This window comes from Penicillium roqueforti (assembly GCF_015533775.1).
Source record: "Penicillium roqueforti strain LCP96 04111 chromosome Unknown scaffold_02, whole genome shotgun sequence".
Taxonomy (NCBI): Eukaryota; Fungi; Ascomycota; class Eurotiomycetes; order Eurotiales; family Aspergillaceae; genus Penicillium; species Penicillium roqueforti.
Window position 1 is genome coordinate 741659 of NW_024067566.1, and position 14287 is coordinate 755945.

At 49.3% G+C, this 14287-nt stretch overlaps 7 protein-coding genes across 7 annotated transcripts; 4 read left to right on the forward strand and 3 right to left on the reverse strand.

Moving 5' to 3' along the window:
- Positions 1-272: 272 nt before the first annotated feature.
- On the forward strand, positions 273-702 carry LCP9604111_1751 (uncharacterized protein; the record flags this gene model as incomplete). The annotated part of the gene is made up of 2 exons (XM_039069152.1): positions 273-596; positions 652-702. The coding sequence occupies 2 exons, from the start codon at positions 273-275 to the stop codon at positions 700-702; spliced, it is 375 nt and encodes a 124-aa protein (XP_038931878.1).
- A 187-nt stretch (positions 703-889) lies between these two features.
- Positions 890-1798, reverse strand: LCP9604111_1752 (oxygenase MpaB family protein; the record flags this gene model as incomplete). The annotated part of the gene is made up of 1 exon (XM_039069153.1): positions 890-1798. One exon carries the CDS (start codon positions 1796-1798, stop codon positions 890-892), a length of 909 nt encoding a protein of 302 aa, XP_038931879.1.
- Positions 1799-2222: 424 nt separating this feature from the next.
- Positions 2223-3663, forward strand: LCP9604111_1753 (DUF3712 domain-containing protein; the record flags this gene model as incomplete). Its single annotated transcript, XM_039069154.1, has 3 exons — positions 2223-2476; positions 2528-2952; positions 3002-3663. 3 exons carry the CDS (start codon positions 2223-2225, stop codon positions 3661-3663), a joined length of 1341 nt encoding a protein of 446 aa, XP_038931880.1.
- Positions 3664-4525: 862 nt separating this feature from the next.
- On the reverse strand, positions 4526-6455 carry fbx15 (F-box domain protein; the record flags this gene model as incomplete). Its single annotated transcript, XM_039069155.1, has 2 exons — positions 4526-6259; positions 6312-6455. 2 exons carry the CDS (start codon positions 6453-6455, stop codon positions 4526-4528), a joined length of 1878 nt encoding a protein of 625 aa, XP_038931881.1.
- Positions 6456-7713: 1258 nt separating this feature from the next.
- On the forward strand, positions 7714-9195 carry LCP9604111_1755 (caspase family protein; the record flags this gene model as incomplete). Its single annotated transcript, XM_039069156.1, has 4 exons — positions 7714-8029; positions 8079-8883; positions 8945-9114; positions 9170-9195. 4 exons carry the CDS (start codon positions 7714-7716, stop codon positions 9193-9195), a joined length of 1317 nt encoding a protein of 438 aa, XP_038931882.1.
- A 1122-nt stretch (positions 9196-10317) lies between these two features.
- On the forward strand, positions 10318-10899 carry LCP9604111_1756 (uncharacterized protein; the record flags this gene model as incomplete). The annotated part of the gene is made up of 1 exon (XM_039069157.1): positions 10318-10899. The coding sequence occupies one exon, from the start codon at positions 10318-10320 to the stop codon at positions 10897-10899; it is 582 nt and encodes a 193-aa protein (XP_038931883.1).
- A 2173-nt stretch (positions 10900-13072) lies between these two features.
- On the reverse strand, positions 13073-13496 carry LCP9604111_1757 (TMEM14 family protein; the record flags this gene model as incomplete). The annotated part of the gene is made up of 3 exons (XM_039069158.1): positions 13073-13269; positions 13320-13412; positions 13460-13496. 3 exons carry the CDS (start codon positions 13494-13496, stop codon positions 13073-13075), a joined length of 327 nt encoding a protein of 108 aa, XP_038931884.1.
- Between the last annotated feature and the right edge of the window lie 791 nt (positions 13497-14287).

Below are 14287 nucleotides of genomic sequence, written 5' to 3' on the forward strand. Positions count from 1 at the left end.
CATCTTGAGGGGAGAAGAGACTTGCGGGGAAATGCTCGTATTGGATTCTCTTCTTCTCCATTCGCCATTCCTTCCATGTCTCTCACATGGCATTGCTTATCCCTCGGCCTCATTTAACATCTAGATCATATCGCTATTAGCGGCCTCGGACAATTTCCACAAATTACGCTAATGAGAGTTACATCTACAGAAAACAGACCAGCCTCCTATAAGACACTGGATGTGTTTGCCTCTTCTTCTCTGCTCAATCCTCACTTCAATATAATAACAAAATGCGTTTCTCTCGGATCCTGTTCCCTTTGGCCTTTGCCCCCTTGGCTCTAGCTGCTCCCGAGCCTCGTCCCAACCCTGTCGCTGCGCCAGCCCCGGCCACCACTGGTGGTCTACTAGAGGAGCTGCCTGAGCTTCTTAGCGGCGCCCAGAGCCTCCTGAGCACCGATAACATCAACAAGCTGGATACTATCCTCGATGGTGCGGCCAAGTTGCTCGCTGCCGATAATATCGATATCTTGCAGGATATCTTGACGAACGCCCACAGCTTGTTGACCAAGAGCTTTGTCAATAACACAACTACGCTCATTGGGGATGCTACACCGGTATGTACTGCTTTTTTTGCTTTTGCTTTCTGAACTGTGTACTAATGTAATATAGCTGGTCGAGGATATTTCTAAGCTTCTGGGTGGTGTGCTAGGATCACTGTGAGGGTTGATAAAAGGAATGAATCATGATAATCACTTTAGTTATCTTTTTATTGCAGTTATAGCATCTCTTGAATGGGTGTATGTAAACGGAAATTCAATTGAAACCTTCAAAATACACAAAACAATCATGTCTTTCATAACGATCGGGTATATACAGAAAAATATTAGACTAGAACACAGAATCACACTCAACCCTCCTTCATATTCATCTTCTCCTTGAGCCGATCCTGGTAGAATCTCAAAGGGTATGCCCGCCATTTATCAGGCATAGCCGGATAAAGAGCGACCGAGAATCCCATCCAAGTACGATAAAGAGCCCGAGTCTTAACCGTCGAGCGCAGACCGTAGGCATCACGCAGACTCGGAGGCAGCATCTCAACCGTAATGACATGCAAAAAAGGCTTCAAAGACTGCACCCAGCGCGGCATATCATGACTCTCACGAAGATCCTTAGCAAACTGAGCCGCATCCGACGAGACAGTCAACCGATGGACCTGATCATCCCAGTAAGACCAGAACTCCTGCCGGGATTCCGGCCACGTACCGGAGGGAACGCCCAGACAGTCCATGAGCAAGGTATACTCGCCATATGCGCGCTGAGCACTGGTGTAGTCCACACGGCCGTAGACACGCTGGTAGAAATCGGTCGCAGTCGCGTACAGCGTCGCCGCCATCCACAGCTGCAGCGGCGGGTGCTCAGCGAATCGATTCGAGCGGCCGCCTAGCAGGGGCGGCTTACCATCCTGCAGGAGGTCGATGAGGACTTTGCGCTCGTCGCGGGTGCCGAAGACCAGACAGGAGATGTAGCTGATATTGGCTTGGAGAGCGTCAATAAGCTCCGTGGCTAGCTCTTTGTGGCCGCCGTGGTTGGCGCCTGCGTCGCGGATGCCCGGCATGGCAGCTTGTAGTAGTAGCGTCGCACCGGATCCCGCGAAGAGGATGCCCTCCTGCAGCATTTTTGGGAGGACCTCTAGTTGCTCTAGGGCTTGGAGCCGGGATGAGACGTTGGTGGTATTGCTTGCGGTCGCATCGGAGCCACGTGGGTAATCTTGGGATTTCTCATCCACTGGGGAGACGGGAGGTGTAGGGAAAGACATGGTTAGAGAGTTGTCGACAGTTGTCAATGAAGCTATCTGTGAGTATATGATCCCATTAATATTGAAATATTCCAATGCTTCCCCAGAAATCCCCCGCAAAACCCCGAAAATGCTCCAACGACTAAAGCGTTGATCATCTCGGCCCATGTGAATAGTGTCGTCTTTCTTAGAATAAGCCGCGGCTGGCAGCAGATCGCCATCTCCTGAAGCGCTGATCCCTCCCCTCTTCTGCGTTATTCACCAAAGAAAGCAATCCTGCTCCGACGAGGAGCCCGCTTTGTTCCTTTTTGTCTTTTTGTCTTTTTTTTCTTACCCACGGGGTCCCACCGGTGCATGGAGAGGAGACGAAGTCCGGGGGTGCTTTGCGCTAAAATACATATACGCAGAACCTTCCCCTTCCAAGGTCAATTGAAATTGTGCGATCATGGGTAAAAATACAGATACACCAGCATATCTGACTTCAGATGATGCCAAATACACTCTGGGTATTCATCGTGGCCCGTTGATATCCAAGGGCGATGAAGGCGCCCAGCTCGCACATGTCGAGTCAGCCGGGGGTCTGTCATTAGAGACGAGGAAGCTGAAGCGCAGTGAGAAGTTCCAACGCCATTGGAAGCGATTCTGGTGTCTGCATCTTTTAGTGACTGTCATCTTCCTGGCGATTTTCCTACCTGTCTTGTGAGTTGCAAGTCCTCCTGCGAATACCAAACAAATACTAATTGCAATCAGTTTCCTGGTTGCCATTCCAGCCATCTCACAAATGGTCGTCAACAAGTCCGACCTAGTATTGGTCAATGCCGCAGTGTTAAATCCACGACCGGACAAGATCCAATTGACGCTGTTGTCGGCATTGGACCTCAAAATCGCACTGCCAGTGCGCATTGATCCGATCACGTTAGAGCTGTTCGTGCGTGATACCGGAGCAGAGAATGCCTGGGGCCAGGCTGATATCGACGGCAAAGTCGTCAAAGGCAACACCACGCTAGGCGTGACCAAGGTCCAGACGCCACTGACCAATTTGACCACCTGGGAGGAGTACGTGCACAATGTCGTGTTTGAGAAGGAGACTGCGCTGTCAGTCAGGGGCGTAACCAATTCATACTTGGGTGTGCTCAAGTCCAAGGTCACTATGGACAAGAATATAATGTCGCCAGGTAAGCGAAGAAAAATAAATCACCCTAGAAGTGAATCTAACCCCATTAGTGCTGGACAAATTCAAAGGATTCAGTATCTCCAACAGCGGGCTCGTTCCAGCCCGCAAAGACGGCACAAACCTAATCGGGAATGTCTCACTCCCCAACCCGTCCGTATTGACTCTCGATATTGGCACGCTCGTCCTCGACGTGAAGAGCGGCGACCTCGTCATTGGAAATGCCACCGTCAAAGACGTCACTATCAAACCAGGCGACAATGTCTTCCCTCTAACCGGAATCCTCGACATACACACAATGATCGAGCACCTCGGAGAAATACTCGCGTCGCAGACAAAGGCCCTAACAACCGGAAACTTATCCTTGGATACAGTAACCCGAACCGTCACCTGGAACGGCACGCTGGTGCCATATTACACCAATGTAATGAAACAGCTAACGCTGACGGCCAACGTGCCAATCGCCGATCTTGTTAAGAACACAGTTCAGAATCTGCTTAGCGGCAATGAAAGCCTCACCGACATTCTCAGCTCAGCGGGTGACACAAGCAACTTGCTCGGCAACCTCACGAGCAGCAATGGTGACAGCGATACCTCCGAGCTCGCCTCTAAGATGAAGACGAGTATTGCTGTGCGCGATATTTTCCATAACACGCACCCGGTTAAACGGGATCTAATCATCAACTCGCTGGCTGGGATGTACAAGAAGCTGTGAGCTGCCGATCCTATTTCATTTGGATTTTTCCTATTTTTCCTATTTTTCCTATTTTTCTTTTCGGCATTTGCTTTTTCTTTTTCTTGTCGAAAGGGTCTCCGGTTCTGGGTTCTGTGTACATGGTTGCGCGATGCTTACTGATGCTTATATGATACTTGATTCCCCTTTGGGTTGTGGCAGTGGTCTTTCATCTCGAATGGCGTTGTGGGAGTGTATTGTTGTCTTTCTCTCTTGAGACATAAAGAGGGGTCTTAAAGATCTTGTTTTTCCTGTCGACTCCATTTCTGAGGCAGTGCATCGGCTCTGTATACTCCGTACATGGCTGCCTGTTCGGGCTCGGGTCGGTGCAGATGATAATACATGAATTATAAATCAAATGACGATATAAATAGATGGTCCTTGTGTCGTTAGACTTGCATATTGTTTCACTGCAATGGGCAGTCAGCTTGACAAAAGCACCGAGCAGGTTGCCAATTAACTTATCCGAAAAGCTGTAGGTCTTTTAGTTGCTGAATTGAATGTATTAGAATACTAATGGGTCCACTCTGTAGACGTCAACCTCAGACGAGATTCCAGTTCTGGAAAATCTTATAGAATGGAGCACATATGCATCTATGGCCGTGGTTCCGGATCCAGGGCCCAATTGACTGCCAGTCATGTTCGATGATAAATCATAAACGATGTTTGCTGCCCAAGGCGTCCTGGATACCCGAGTTGACCGAGTCGTCGTCTTGTTTAGTGCTGACCACCTCGTATACTAAGTTTACTCTGTGCTGATTTAAATTTTAACTTGGTTTTGTTAACATTGAGTGTGGGTATTGACCTATCGTCTTGTACAGATAATCATACCTGACCGGTTGAATCATGGAACAAGCCCCTTCCAATATGGATCCCTTATCCCACGTAGGTAGTACCCGCGTCTGATACCCAGGAAGAATGGTGGTGCCTCTTCCACCAAATTGCGCGACGGAAAATACGGAGGCGGTGGCTTCAGCGTCTGTGGGAACAGTTCCCGAGGAGCCCAGTGATCTGCGGGAGAGGTAGCAGTAGGAAGAGGCGTAGTAATAGGAAGTTGAAAATTAGGATCAAAGCTAATGAGGACAAGAGCTTGTTGATTAGGGGGAAGACCCGGGGCGTCAATCGAGTATATAATCGAACAGTCGTCTGCAATGCTTTTCACAGATCCAGTACGCGGGCCTGGACAGAGCAATTGCTGTAATGCAGGCGGAGCGTCTTCTGGAGGCCACATGTACACGCCACGACATTCAAAGCGTTCCTCGGAACCTTCAACAGGATAACCATCTTGGTCCACCTGGGTGGGCTGGAACAGTTGGTTGCGAGGTCCCTCAATTCCCTCCTCGTCAATAGGACATTTGCGCTTGCGCGACACCGTACGCAACCGAATCCGATCTCGAGACCGTAGATTATCACCGACGGGATCGTTAACAATATCCACAAAGCTGGATGCACCGAGATGGTAACTCTTGTGTTTGGTGCGAGCTGCGATGAACTCCTGCCGCATGGTAGAGCCGGGCTCATACTCGGCATGGTAATGCCGCCGCAACCTCTTCGCAGGTCGGTCATTGTAGGGGTGCTCTGCATCCATAGATACCCAGCAAGGACTTTGTGTGGCGCCTTCTACAAGAGGCGCTAGAGCTTCTTCTGGTGTGGGAAGTGGCTGTGTGTAGTATGTACGGTGGTTTTCACTCTTGCCATCACGCCACTCACGGCGACATTCAAGTATGACTGGGCGGCCAGTCCTCTCATCCGTGCGGATTGAAAGATCAGTCCACATCTCATTGATCGGGCCTTCTTGATGCTCTCGGCGCCACAGGCGACCTTTCCATCTGCGGTATTCATCGCGAGGGGCTTGGCAGAACCAATAGTAGAAAGAGGAGTGCACATCATCGTCTGCGGCGTCCTGCGTCGAAACTGCATAGAGATATTCACCATGCATCTCAAAACACAGTGTTTGGCCAAGATCGCCAGCGACCACTCGGTCGAGTTCGAAGTTAATACCTTCATACGATTGGAGATCCACACCAGTAATAGACCACGAACCCTCCGCGGAACCATCGCCGGCCATAAATATGCCATACCAGATGTAGGTTCCGCAGTGTCGCACAAAAACCGGTGCGGATGCTGGGATTGGCTCATGGAGTAGGAACCGGCTCCGTCCCTGGTGGTATTCGCGCCACGCCATGTTGACCACGAGCAATGCGTCCTCGGTCGCGTTCGCATCGGCCACTCGGAAGATGAGAATGTCATCGCTGTAGCTCAATAGCGTAACCCGGTCCTCTGCACCCGGCTCCACGGGACCGGTTTCTAGCAGCCGTGGGATCGCATCACGGAGGTCCATGACACGCTCCCTGAATACCGTACCATGTAAATACAGCAGACGGATCCAATGGTCAGAACGGTAACATAAGTGGCCTTGGTTGTAAAGAAACTCGGACCCATAGCCTACGCAGACCGCCGAGTACGGATTTGCTGTTGCCACAGCCTCGTGGATCGCAAGCCGATGCCCAACAGCCTGGCGAAAACCGGACTGGGCCGCGAGGGCAGCCTGACCTTCTTTGCTGTAGCGAAAAACATTCTGTAAGCCGGGATCAGCCTTGTAATTCAAGCGAGGGGCTGGCTTGGCTTACCTCGACGGTTTTGCGGGCGATCTGTTCACTTCGCGACAGATGATATAGGGCACGGCTAGTGCGACTAAGGTTTATAAAATCACAGTCGTCCAGCAGCGTTGCGATCTGGTAGAACACATCATATGAAAGAGTGTCCAGACTCATGGCTATAAGTGCCAAATAGTCTGTTGATTTAAATAGTCTCAAGGGAGTGTCTCAGACAGAAGGGCAACAGCCATAGGAAAGGAAAAATAAAACAAAGTCCATATCGAAGGTCATAAGGAAAGAACGAGATTTATGTCAGAGAGAAAGAAGATAGGAGGAAAGAGGAGGTGAGAGGCTCAAGTCATGAATGTCCTAAAGAGGAAAGAACAGGCCCACATGAAAACCATGGAACCCCTTCGTACAAAACCTTGGATGCTGGCAGAGCCTCAACTAGACCAAAAATGGAATGACAAACCAATTGTAACCTTGGAGCCTTCCTCGAAAAACTTATCGCCATGGCTTTTACAGTAAGAAAGCAAAAGCAGACATCCCCGGATCACGGAGCACGCGATTTGGCAGGATCGGATCCTTGAGGCTCTGTTTTTGTTTTCAGATTACGACTAACATCTCCGAAAGAATGCGGCTCATCCGTCTCCATTAGGACTAAGCAAGTGCCGGATCTCTCGTAACACGGGTTAGGTGGGGTTCGCAGGTAGCCAAGAATCTTCAGTCCTTGGTCCTATCGGATCTCCGGTGTGTGTGACCTCCGTGAATAAAGCGCCCTGGTAATATCCATGGATGGGCTATACGTATACTTCGTAAGTGTTTCAAGGTACTGTAACTTGACGCATCCTACATCATCTAGTTATGTAATTGTACAGCGCCCCATTAAAAACGTCTCTCGCAAGCCACTTGGGGGCAAAACTAGTCTCACGTACGCATTATGCATGCTAAGTTGCCCCGGTCTATTCTTGGGCCCCTACCCCGTAGTTCTTCCTACTTCTACTCCTAAGGTTTCCTATTGATGTCGGAATCAGGTGACGACATGCATAGTCACATGATGGCCGAAAAGTCGCTGCCTAACTTACAGCCTGAGGCTGCTTTGTTTCATGATTACACATTAGATTACGCAGTACAACGCATGGTACGCATTACTAGCGAGGAGGGCCATTACTGGAGTCATTCAAGCGAATTAAAGTGATTTACCTGCAGCCCTACCGGTGGATCCCATATCTACCAATCTCCAAGGAGTGTTCTTTGTATAGTCCGTACATGAATTGCCCGGGGCACCCAACACTTGTCCCAATGGGAAAGTGAAAGGTCCCATCTGCGTGTGCGTGACCCACCCGGCCAGCCGGATTGCTTTTAAACTGTTCAACTTCTTCGTCTTCCTTTTCCTCTCTTCCATCAGGAGATTATAGGTCGCATCTTTGAAGAGATGAATTATCCACCGAGGGGTCCACCTCCAGGACAAGGGCCTCCCCCATGGGGAGGATATCAACAACCTCCCCAATGGCAGCCTCCGCCTCGGCCGTATCCTCCTCAGCCCTACGGTCATCGACCCCAATCATCTTATTCGGGTCCTGGTCATTCCCCCTACCCATCAGCTTATCCCCAATCTCAACCTCAGTATCCGCACCCTCAGTATCCTCAGCCTCAATATCCTCAGTATCCTCCTCAATCCCCGCCATACGGCCCCACTCCACCTCCTCGTCCTCCCTCACACCAGCATACTCTGAGTGCCCCGCAGAATGGTAAACTTCTATGCCAAGAACCCTTGGCGGCGTCACTAACCGTTGACAGGATATCCTCGTCCAAACTCTCCGAATCTGCCCCCAACCCCACCCCATAATTCTCAGCAATTTGGTGGAGGTGCTCCCTCGAACTACAGGTTCCAGTACTCGGATTGTACCGGTCGCCGCCGGGCTTTGTTGATCGGGATCAACTACGCAGGGCAGCCCAATGCACTCAAAGGCTGTATCAATGATGTTGCTAACATGTCCAACTTCTTGACTCGGAGGTACGGGTACAAGCGTGAGGACATGGTCATTCTCACCGATGACCAGCGGAATCCGATGAGCATCCCCACCAAGGCGAACATAATACGCGCCATGCAGTGGCTCGTCAAGGACGCCCAGCCTAACGATTCGTTGTTCATCCACTTCTCGGGCCACGGAGGTCGTACTCCCGATCTGGATGGAGATGAGGACGATGGATTCGACGATGTCATCTACCCATTGGACTACCGCGTCGCTGGCCACATTGTGGACGATGACATGCATGCCATTATGGTGCGTCCACTGCGGCCTGGCGTGCGATTGACGGCGATCTTCGATTCATGCCACTCGGGCACTGCATTGGATCTGCCGTATGTCTACTCGACGCAGGGCGTTCTCAAGGAGCCCAATCTGGCCAAGGAGGCCGCCCAGGACTTGTTCAGTGCATTCACTTCATATGGACAGGGTGATTTCTCTGGTGTCGCTTCCACCGCCATCGGGTTCATCAAAAAGGCAGTCATCGGCGAATCGGCCCGTGAGCGCACCATCACGACCAAGACCTCTCCAGCCGACGTTGTGATGTTTTCAGGGTCCAAGGACACACAGACCTCGTAGGTGGCGTTTTAAAATTAAAATTAAGGCAGATAAGAATCCAAACTAACCTCGAAACAGGGCGGATACATTCCAGGACGGACAGGCGCGTGGTGCATTGAGTTGGGCGTTTATAAAATCACTGGAACAGTGGCCCCAGCAGAGTTACCTGCAGCTGCTGAACACGATTCGAAATGAGCTCGAGGGCAAATACTCGCAGAAGCCGCAACTCAGCTGCAGCCATCCCCTTGGTAAGTTATTTTTCAGCGGTGTGACCCGCGCCCCTGGCTGACTGGAGATCGACAGACCCCAACCTTCGCTTTGTGATGTAACCGGGGATTTTTCATCCGAGCTGTTATGACAGACATGATCGACATGTAGCAAATGAATCAGCTGAGACTTCCGACTCCCGAGTTCCGGTGCGGGGAAGAGCCTGTAACCTTGGCAATTGTGTAGTATTGTAGATAATATGTACTACCTGATACTGCGGAAAAGAATCGAAAAGAATCGAACATGATGGAAAATATATACTAGATGTATTGTACGGAGTCTAATATAGTGCAATAATAGCACGGAATACGGTGCGCCCGCATCTCCCAAACGTGTGGGCTCGTTTGTGGCTGTGGTTCTCTCTCCTGTGCCTCAGCTCGGTGGATCTGCAAACTCAATGGGAAAGATTTTTTTTTTCTCAAGAGCAAACCCAACCAACATACATAGACAATATAGGTAACTATTCCTCCCAACCCTTCCCTATCTACCAGTAACTGTCCCATCCCAATGCCTGATGTCTAATGTCTCACGTCAAGGTTCAAGCGTTTCTATAGAAAAGTATAGAACCATGGCGCCATTACCCCCCTGAGCGGGGATCGGGCCAATCACAAGCCCGCAATCCCCAGTTCCCGGTGGGAACCGCGGACGCACTGGCTCTGCCCCTTGGGAAATGTCGCAACTCGCTATTTTTCGCTTTCGTTGCGTATGAGCGACGTGTTGGAATGGGATACTTCACGCAACGACCTGGAGAATGTCCGTTGCACACGGTCTTACGAATATCGTGGCTTTGGTCAGCCGCGTCACATTGGGATCGAAGACAACGTGTTGCCAGATCTTTGAGACATGATCTGATCACCCCACGGCGGTTTTTTCCACATGGATGGACCGATTGTACTGTTTATACAACACAGTATACAACACAGTATACTTCCTATAGTTGTATGAGCAAATACTATGTACTCCTATACTCCTAGTCAAGACCTACTCGAATCTCATATTCAGCCTAATAATATAAAAACAAAACAAAAATTACAAGTCATCTAAGTGTTACCGAACTAAAATGTTGATGTCTCTCTGATCCACTTTCGGTCTTTTTCAGAATTCCATCTGAATACCCTTTCTGCTCGCATTTTCCCTCTTCCTCTTATTTCCCTCTTCCTGCAACATCACAGCCTTCTGCCGCCATGTTGTTACCGTCTACGAACAGTTCCTATACTTCCAGCGTCTCCTCCGAGCCGCATCTCTCCCCATACCAACATCCGCCGACATCCACTTTTTCATTGAACTCCCGCCGAACCCCAATGACTGTGAAGTACCCTCGCTTCTACTCGTCCCCCATGGACCAAGAAACCGACGCCACCCCGGTACAAATCTACGGCCTGGAGCAGCGAGAACCCTCCATCCACAGGGGATCCCCCAAACTGCTCAGTCGAGTCTCGCACGTCCTAGACGACATCCGCGAAGACCTCGTGATAGACGCTCACCAAACCACGGAGAAGCTCAAGCGGTACTCAACCATCAACCACGACGGACACGGTCTCAGTGCTCCCCCGACTCGCCCAGAGGGCCCGATGACATCCCACGGGCCCCCGCGGTCGCGGCCAATGTCCATCATCTCCTTCGACAACTGGTCCTCGCCGACTGGGAGAATGAGCCGGCTGTCCCGCCGGTTCTCGGTCTTCTCTTCTCGGAACAAGCTCAATCGCTCCAAGGAAGCTAGCATATCTTCGCCAAATCTGATCGGTTCCTCGACTCAGTACGAATAACTGGAAATTATCATATATGATCATCATCAAAAGAGAGCAATTTCAGTCCCCATCGGTGATCATGGGGTCGACGCTCGAGCCGTCGTACATTGCACGGCTATTCATACATACATGCGCAAGGGGTGTTCCGGTATACTCATTCTTCGTTTTTGCACTTGATGTTTTTTTTTTTTTTTTCTGCGTCAATTTTTGCGGTGGGCAGCGATCATTTTCATTTTATTAATATCGCTAGTTCATGTGTTGAGGTTATGTGTTGTTTCTACTTCCCTCTGCTTGACTTGCGCATAGCTCGGTGTTTGGGATTTTGATTTTTGGCCTTGGAATATCGATTCGCATTTCCCCCCCCCCCCGTCCCCTTGACATATCAGAATAATATACTGAGTATCATATACAGAACCCCTTGAAAACTAACCCTGCCCTCGAGTTCAATAAAATATAACGCTAATTGCGCCACCATGCATTTCCCAAGCTAAGCAATTGCCGGTAGACTAACGTCAGCCCGTTAGTCAATGCCTAAAAATAAAGGCTGGAAAAAGTCCGAGATGACGTATTTTAAATCCGACCGCTCTCTGGATCTAAAACAAACGCCTCGAACTCGCACTCGCACTCGCATCGCATAACGTACGTACCCGGGTTTTCTGCAGGCTGTGGAGAATACCGCAGATGCGATGCCATGCCAAGATGGGAAGAATGTCCTGGACGATGCATGGTAGATTGGCTGCTGGGTTTGGAATGGTCCTGCATTGTCGTTTGGGGCTAAAAGAAGAATGGCCCTAATGACAACTAGCGTTGGACAGGGATGCAGGAATAGACTGGGATCAAAATTAAGGAGTAAGTAGATCTCTGCGTCTGGGGTGGGTTCGTCGCTATTTACTTTCGATACTGTGTCCTTTGGGTGTGCATTGATTTCTGAAACAACTAGCTGCTATTATTCCATACATCCTCTCCACTGTACTACTCAATGCCTATCATCAACTGTCTAATACTCACTGCCCCTCTCCCTCGATCCATTCCACGTGCTCGCGCTCTGCTGTCTCGACAGGCATAACCCCCTTACTAACAGCCATTCTCTCGAACTCCTCGTCTTCACGGTCAATGTATTTCTGCGGGCGTTTTCGACAAATGGTATCCGGATCTCCAGTCACAATCAACGATGGGTTGGTGCGGTAATAGGCATCAAGATCCTCAAGACTCCGGTTGGCTACAATAACAGTGAGTAAGAGGATAACATGCGATAGCTCTGAACGTAACAGTCTCCGGGTAGAAGAAGTAGAGGATAGGCAGGAAAACAGCATTAGACACCATCCAGACAATCCAAAACTTCCACCCAATATTCTAAATCCCGATCGGGGTGATCTCCACAACGATGAAGTTCGTAATCCTATATTTGTCAAAACACAGCCAACGATGTAACCACACCACCCAGGCACCCCGTCGGTATAACATCAATTTTCTCAACCTTTGGGCGCTTGGCACGGTTAACACCACCAACCCTTGAAAAATAGGCAGAGCTTTTCATTTAACGTAATCGGTAAGCGAGCCGGCCATGTAAGCCAGCCGGCCACCCAACCCAAAAGGCGTCCATGATTTAGCACTTAGTTAGTTCAACCACCCACTATGCCACCAATTCGCTCCCAATCCTCTAGAAATTCAATAGAGTAAGAGGGTAGGATTCTCTTAGCTATTTAGGCTTTTAAAAATAAAGAAATCTCTTCAATTCGCGAAGTAGCGCGCCGTTTTAATGTACCACGTTTAACGCTTCAAGACCGATTATAGGGCCACTAAAATCGCGCGATTTCTCGCGTAAATTTATCTAAATCAACAGAAATTAAGGAGGAATCTCTTGAAACATAGATTCTTTCTATAGATCTACGTGTTTTGCTCTCCGAGTTAGTAAACCCGCAATATGAACAAATGATTTCGTGCCTTCTGCTCTTGATGAAAAAAATATCCTTGGGGAGAAACCTGGGAGCTATTGAAAACGGATGTATATAAATGTGTAACGTAATTCTCATCTTTTGGTACATTAAGCGCATTTGGACAGGCAGGCTGGTTCTTCGTACAGCTATTCTCGCACAAAAGAGTGCCGAGATCAAATCAGGGGTTGCTATCGACACTCAACGCATCTGGGTGGTTGATGGCTTATACCGTAATATCGATGAAATCGTAGAATCTAGACTCCAAAGCGGAACTCCCGCACCTTCTTCTGGTAGTAGAAAGATGCTAACAACCCAGTGGCACCGAGAGCCAAAGGCATAGCAGCCCTAGCCTTTGTCTTAATAATCCTAGGGATCGCAGAGCTCAGAAGGAGGATGCTGTTTCCCAGGGCGAGCTCAGTGCCGTAGTCCTTGTTCTCTTTGATCAAATAACCTGGTAACATGGTCAGCTTCGGAATATTCTGGCACACCCATGGTACTTACCGGAATAGGCATATGATAGACCGAGTCCAACACCGGCAATCAAAGAAGGCGCTGACCGCGTTCGTAGAAACCCAACGGTACCTCCGATAGGCACTACTTTGGTCAGAAATATAGCAATTGGTCTCGTTGCACGGACTTACGAAGAGCTGCAAGGGTAAATGAAGGATGTTCGGCCATGATAGTTAAGTACTTAAAACAATGTAGTTGAAGGGTCTGATGCTTCAAAATTTAGAAAGCTCTCAAGTGCCAGGGGCGCGTAGATCCCGCTGGGGCCGAGCTCCGATGAGTCAGCGGAACACAGGACCTGGGACCATCGTAGAGAATCATTTTGTTAACGACAGCCATTTGTTATTGTCAATTCTCTAAATCCATCCAGAATTTATGGATTAATCATACAGTAGCATCATCATTCACTCTTATATACTGACCGTAACATTAATGATTTTATACTTTGATTCAGCTTGGGATCTAGGAAGGAGCTGTTGTTTCATGATCTCCATCACCACGCCACTCGCGTATGTCACTTGCCTCCTTTACATTCTATAATCCATTCCATTCCTGTAACAAGCACATACGACCATAGGGTGTGGAAAACAGGGCTTCCCGTCCGCTCAGCCGTACTTAAGCCACACGCCGGTGAGTTAGTAGTTGGGTGGGTGACCACCAGCGAATCCTCACTGTTGTATGTTTTTGTTTTTATTATTTGTTCAGTACGGAGTATAGCAATAGCATTTTCATCTTAGGCCCTGTTGTGGACCTCTATGAATAACTTTTTTTTAGAAATGAAACTTAACGAGACATGAGAGTAGTAGAAGGTAGGTGGGCTTAAGGGTGGAGGAAAAGTAGAAACTGACATGAGAGCACTTGGTATATCTATCTGACGCTATGACCATCAAGGGGCAGAGATCACCTGACCCAATAGCGATGATGAGATAAGCCTTCTTACCATCCCATCTGCGGCTATAGTC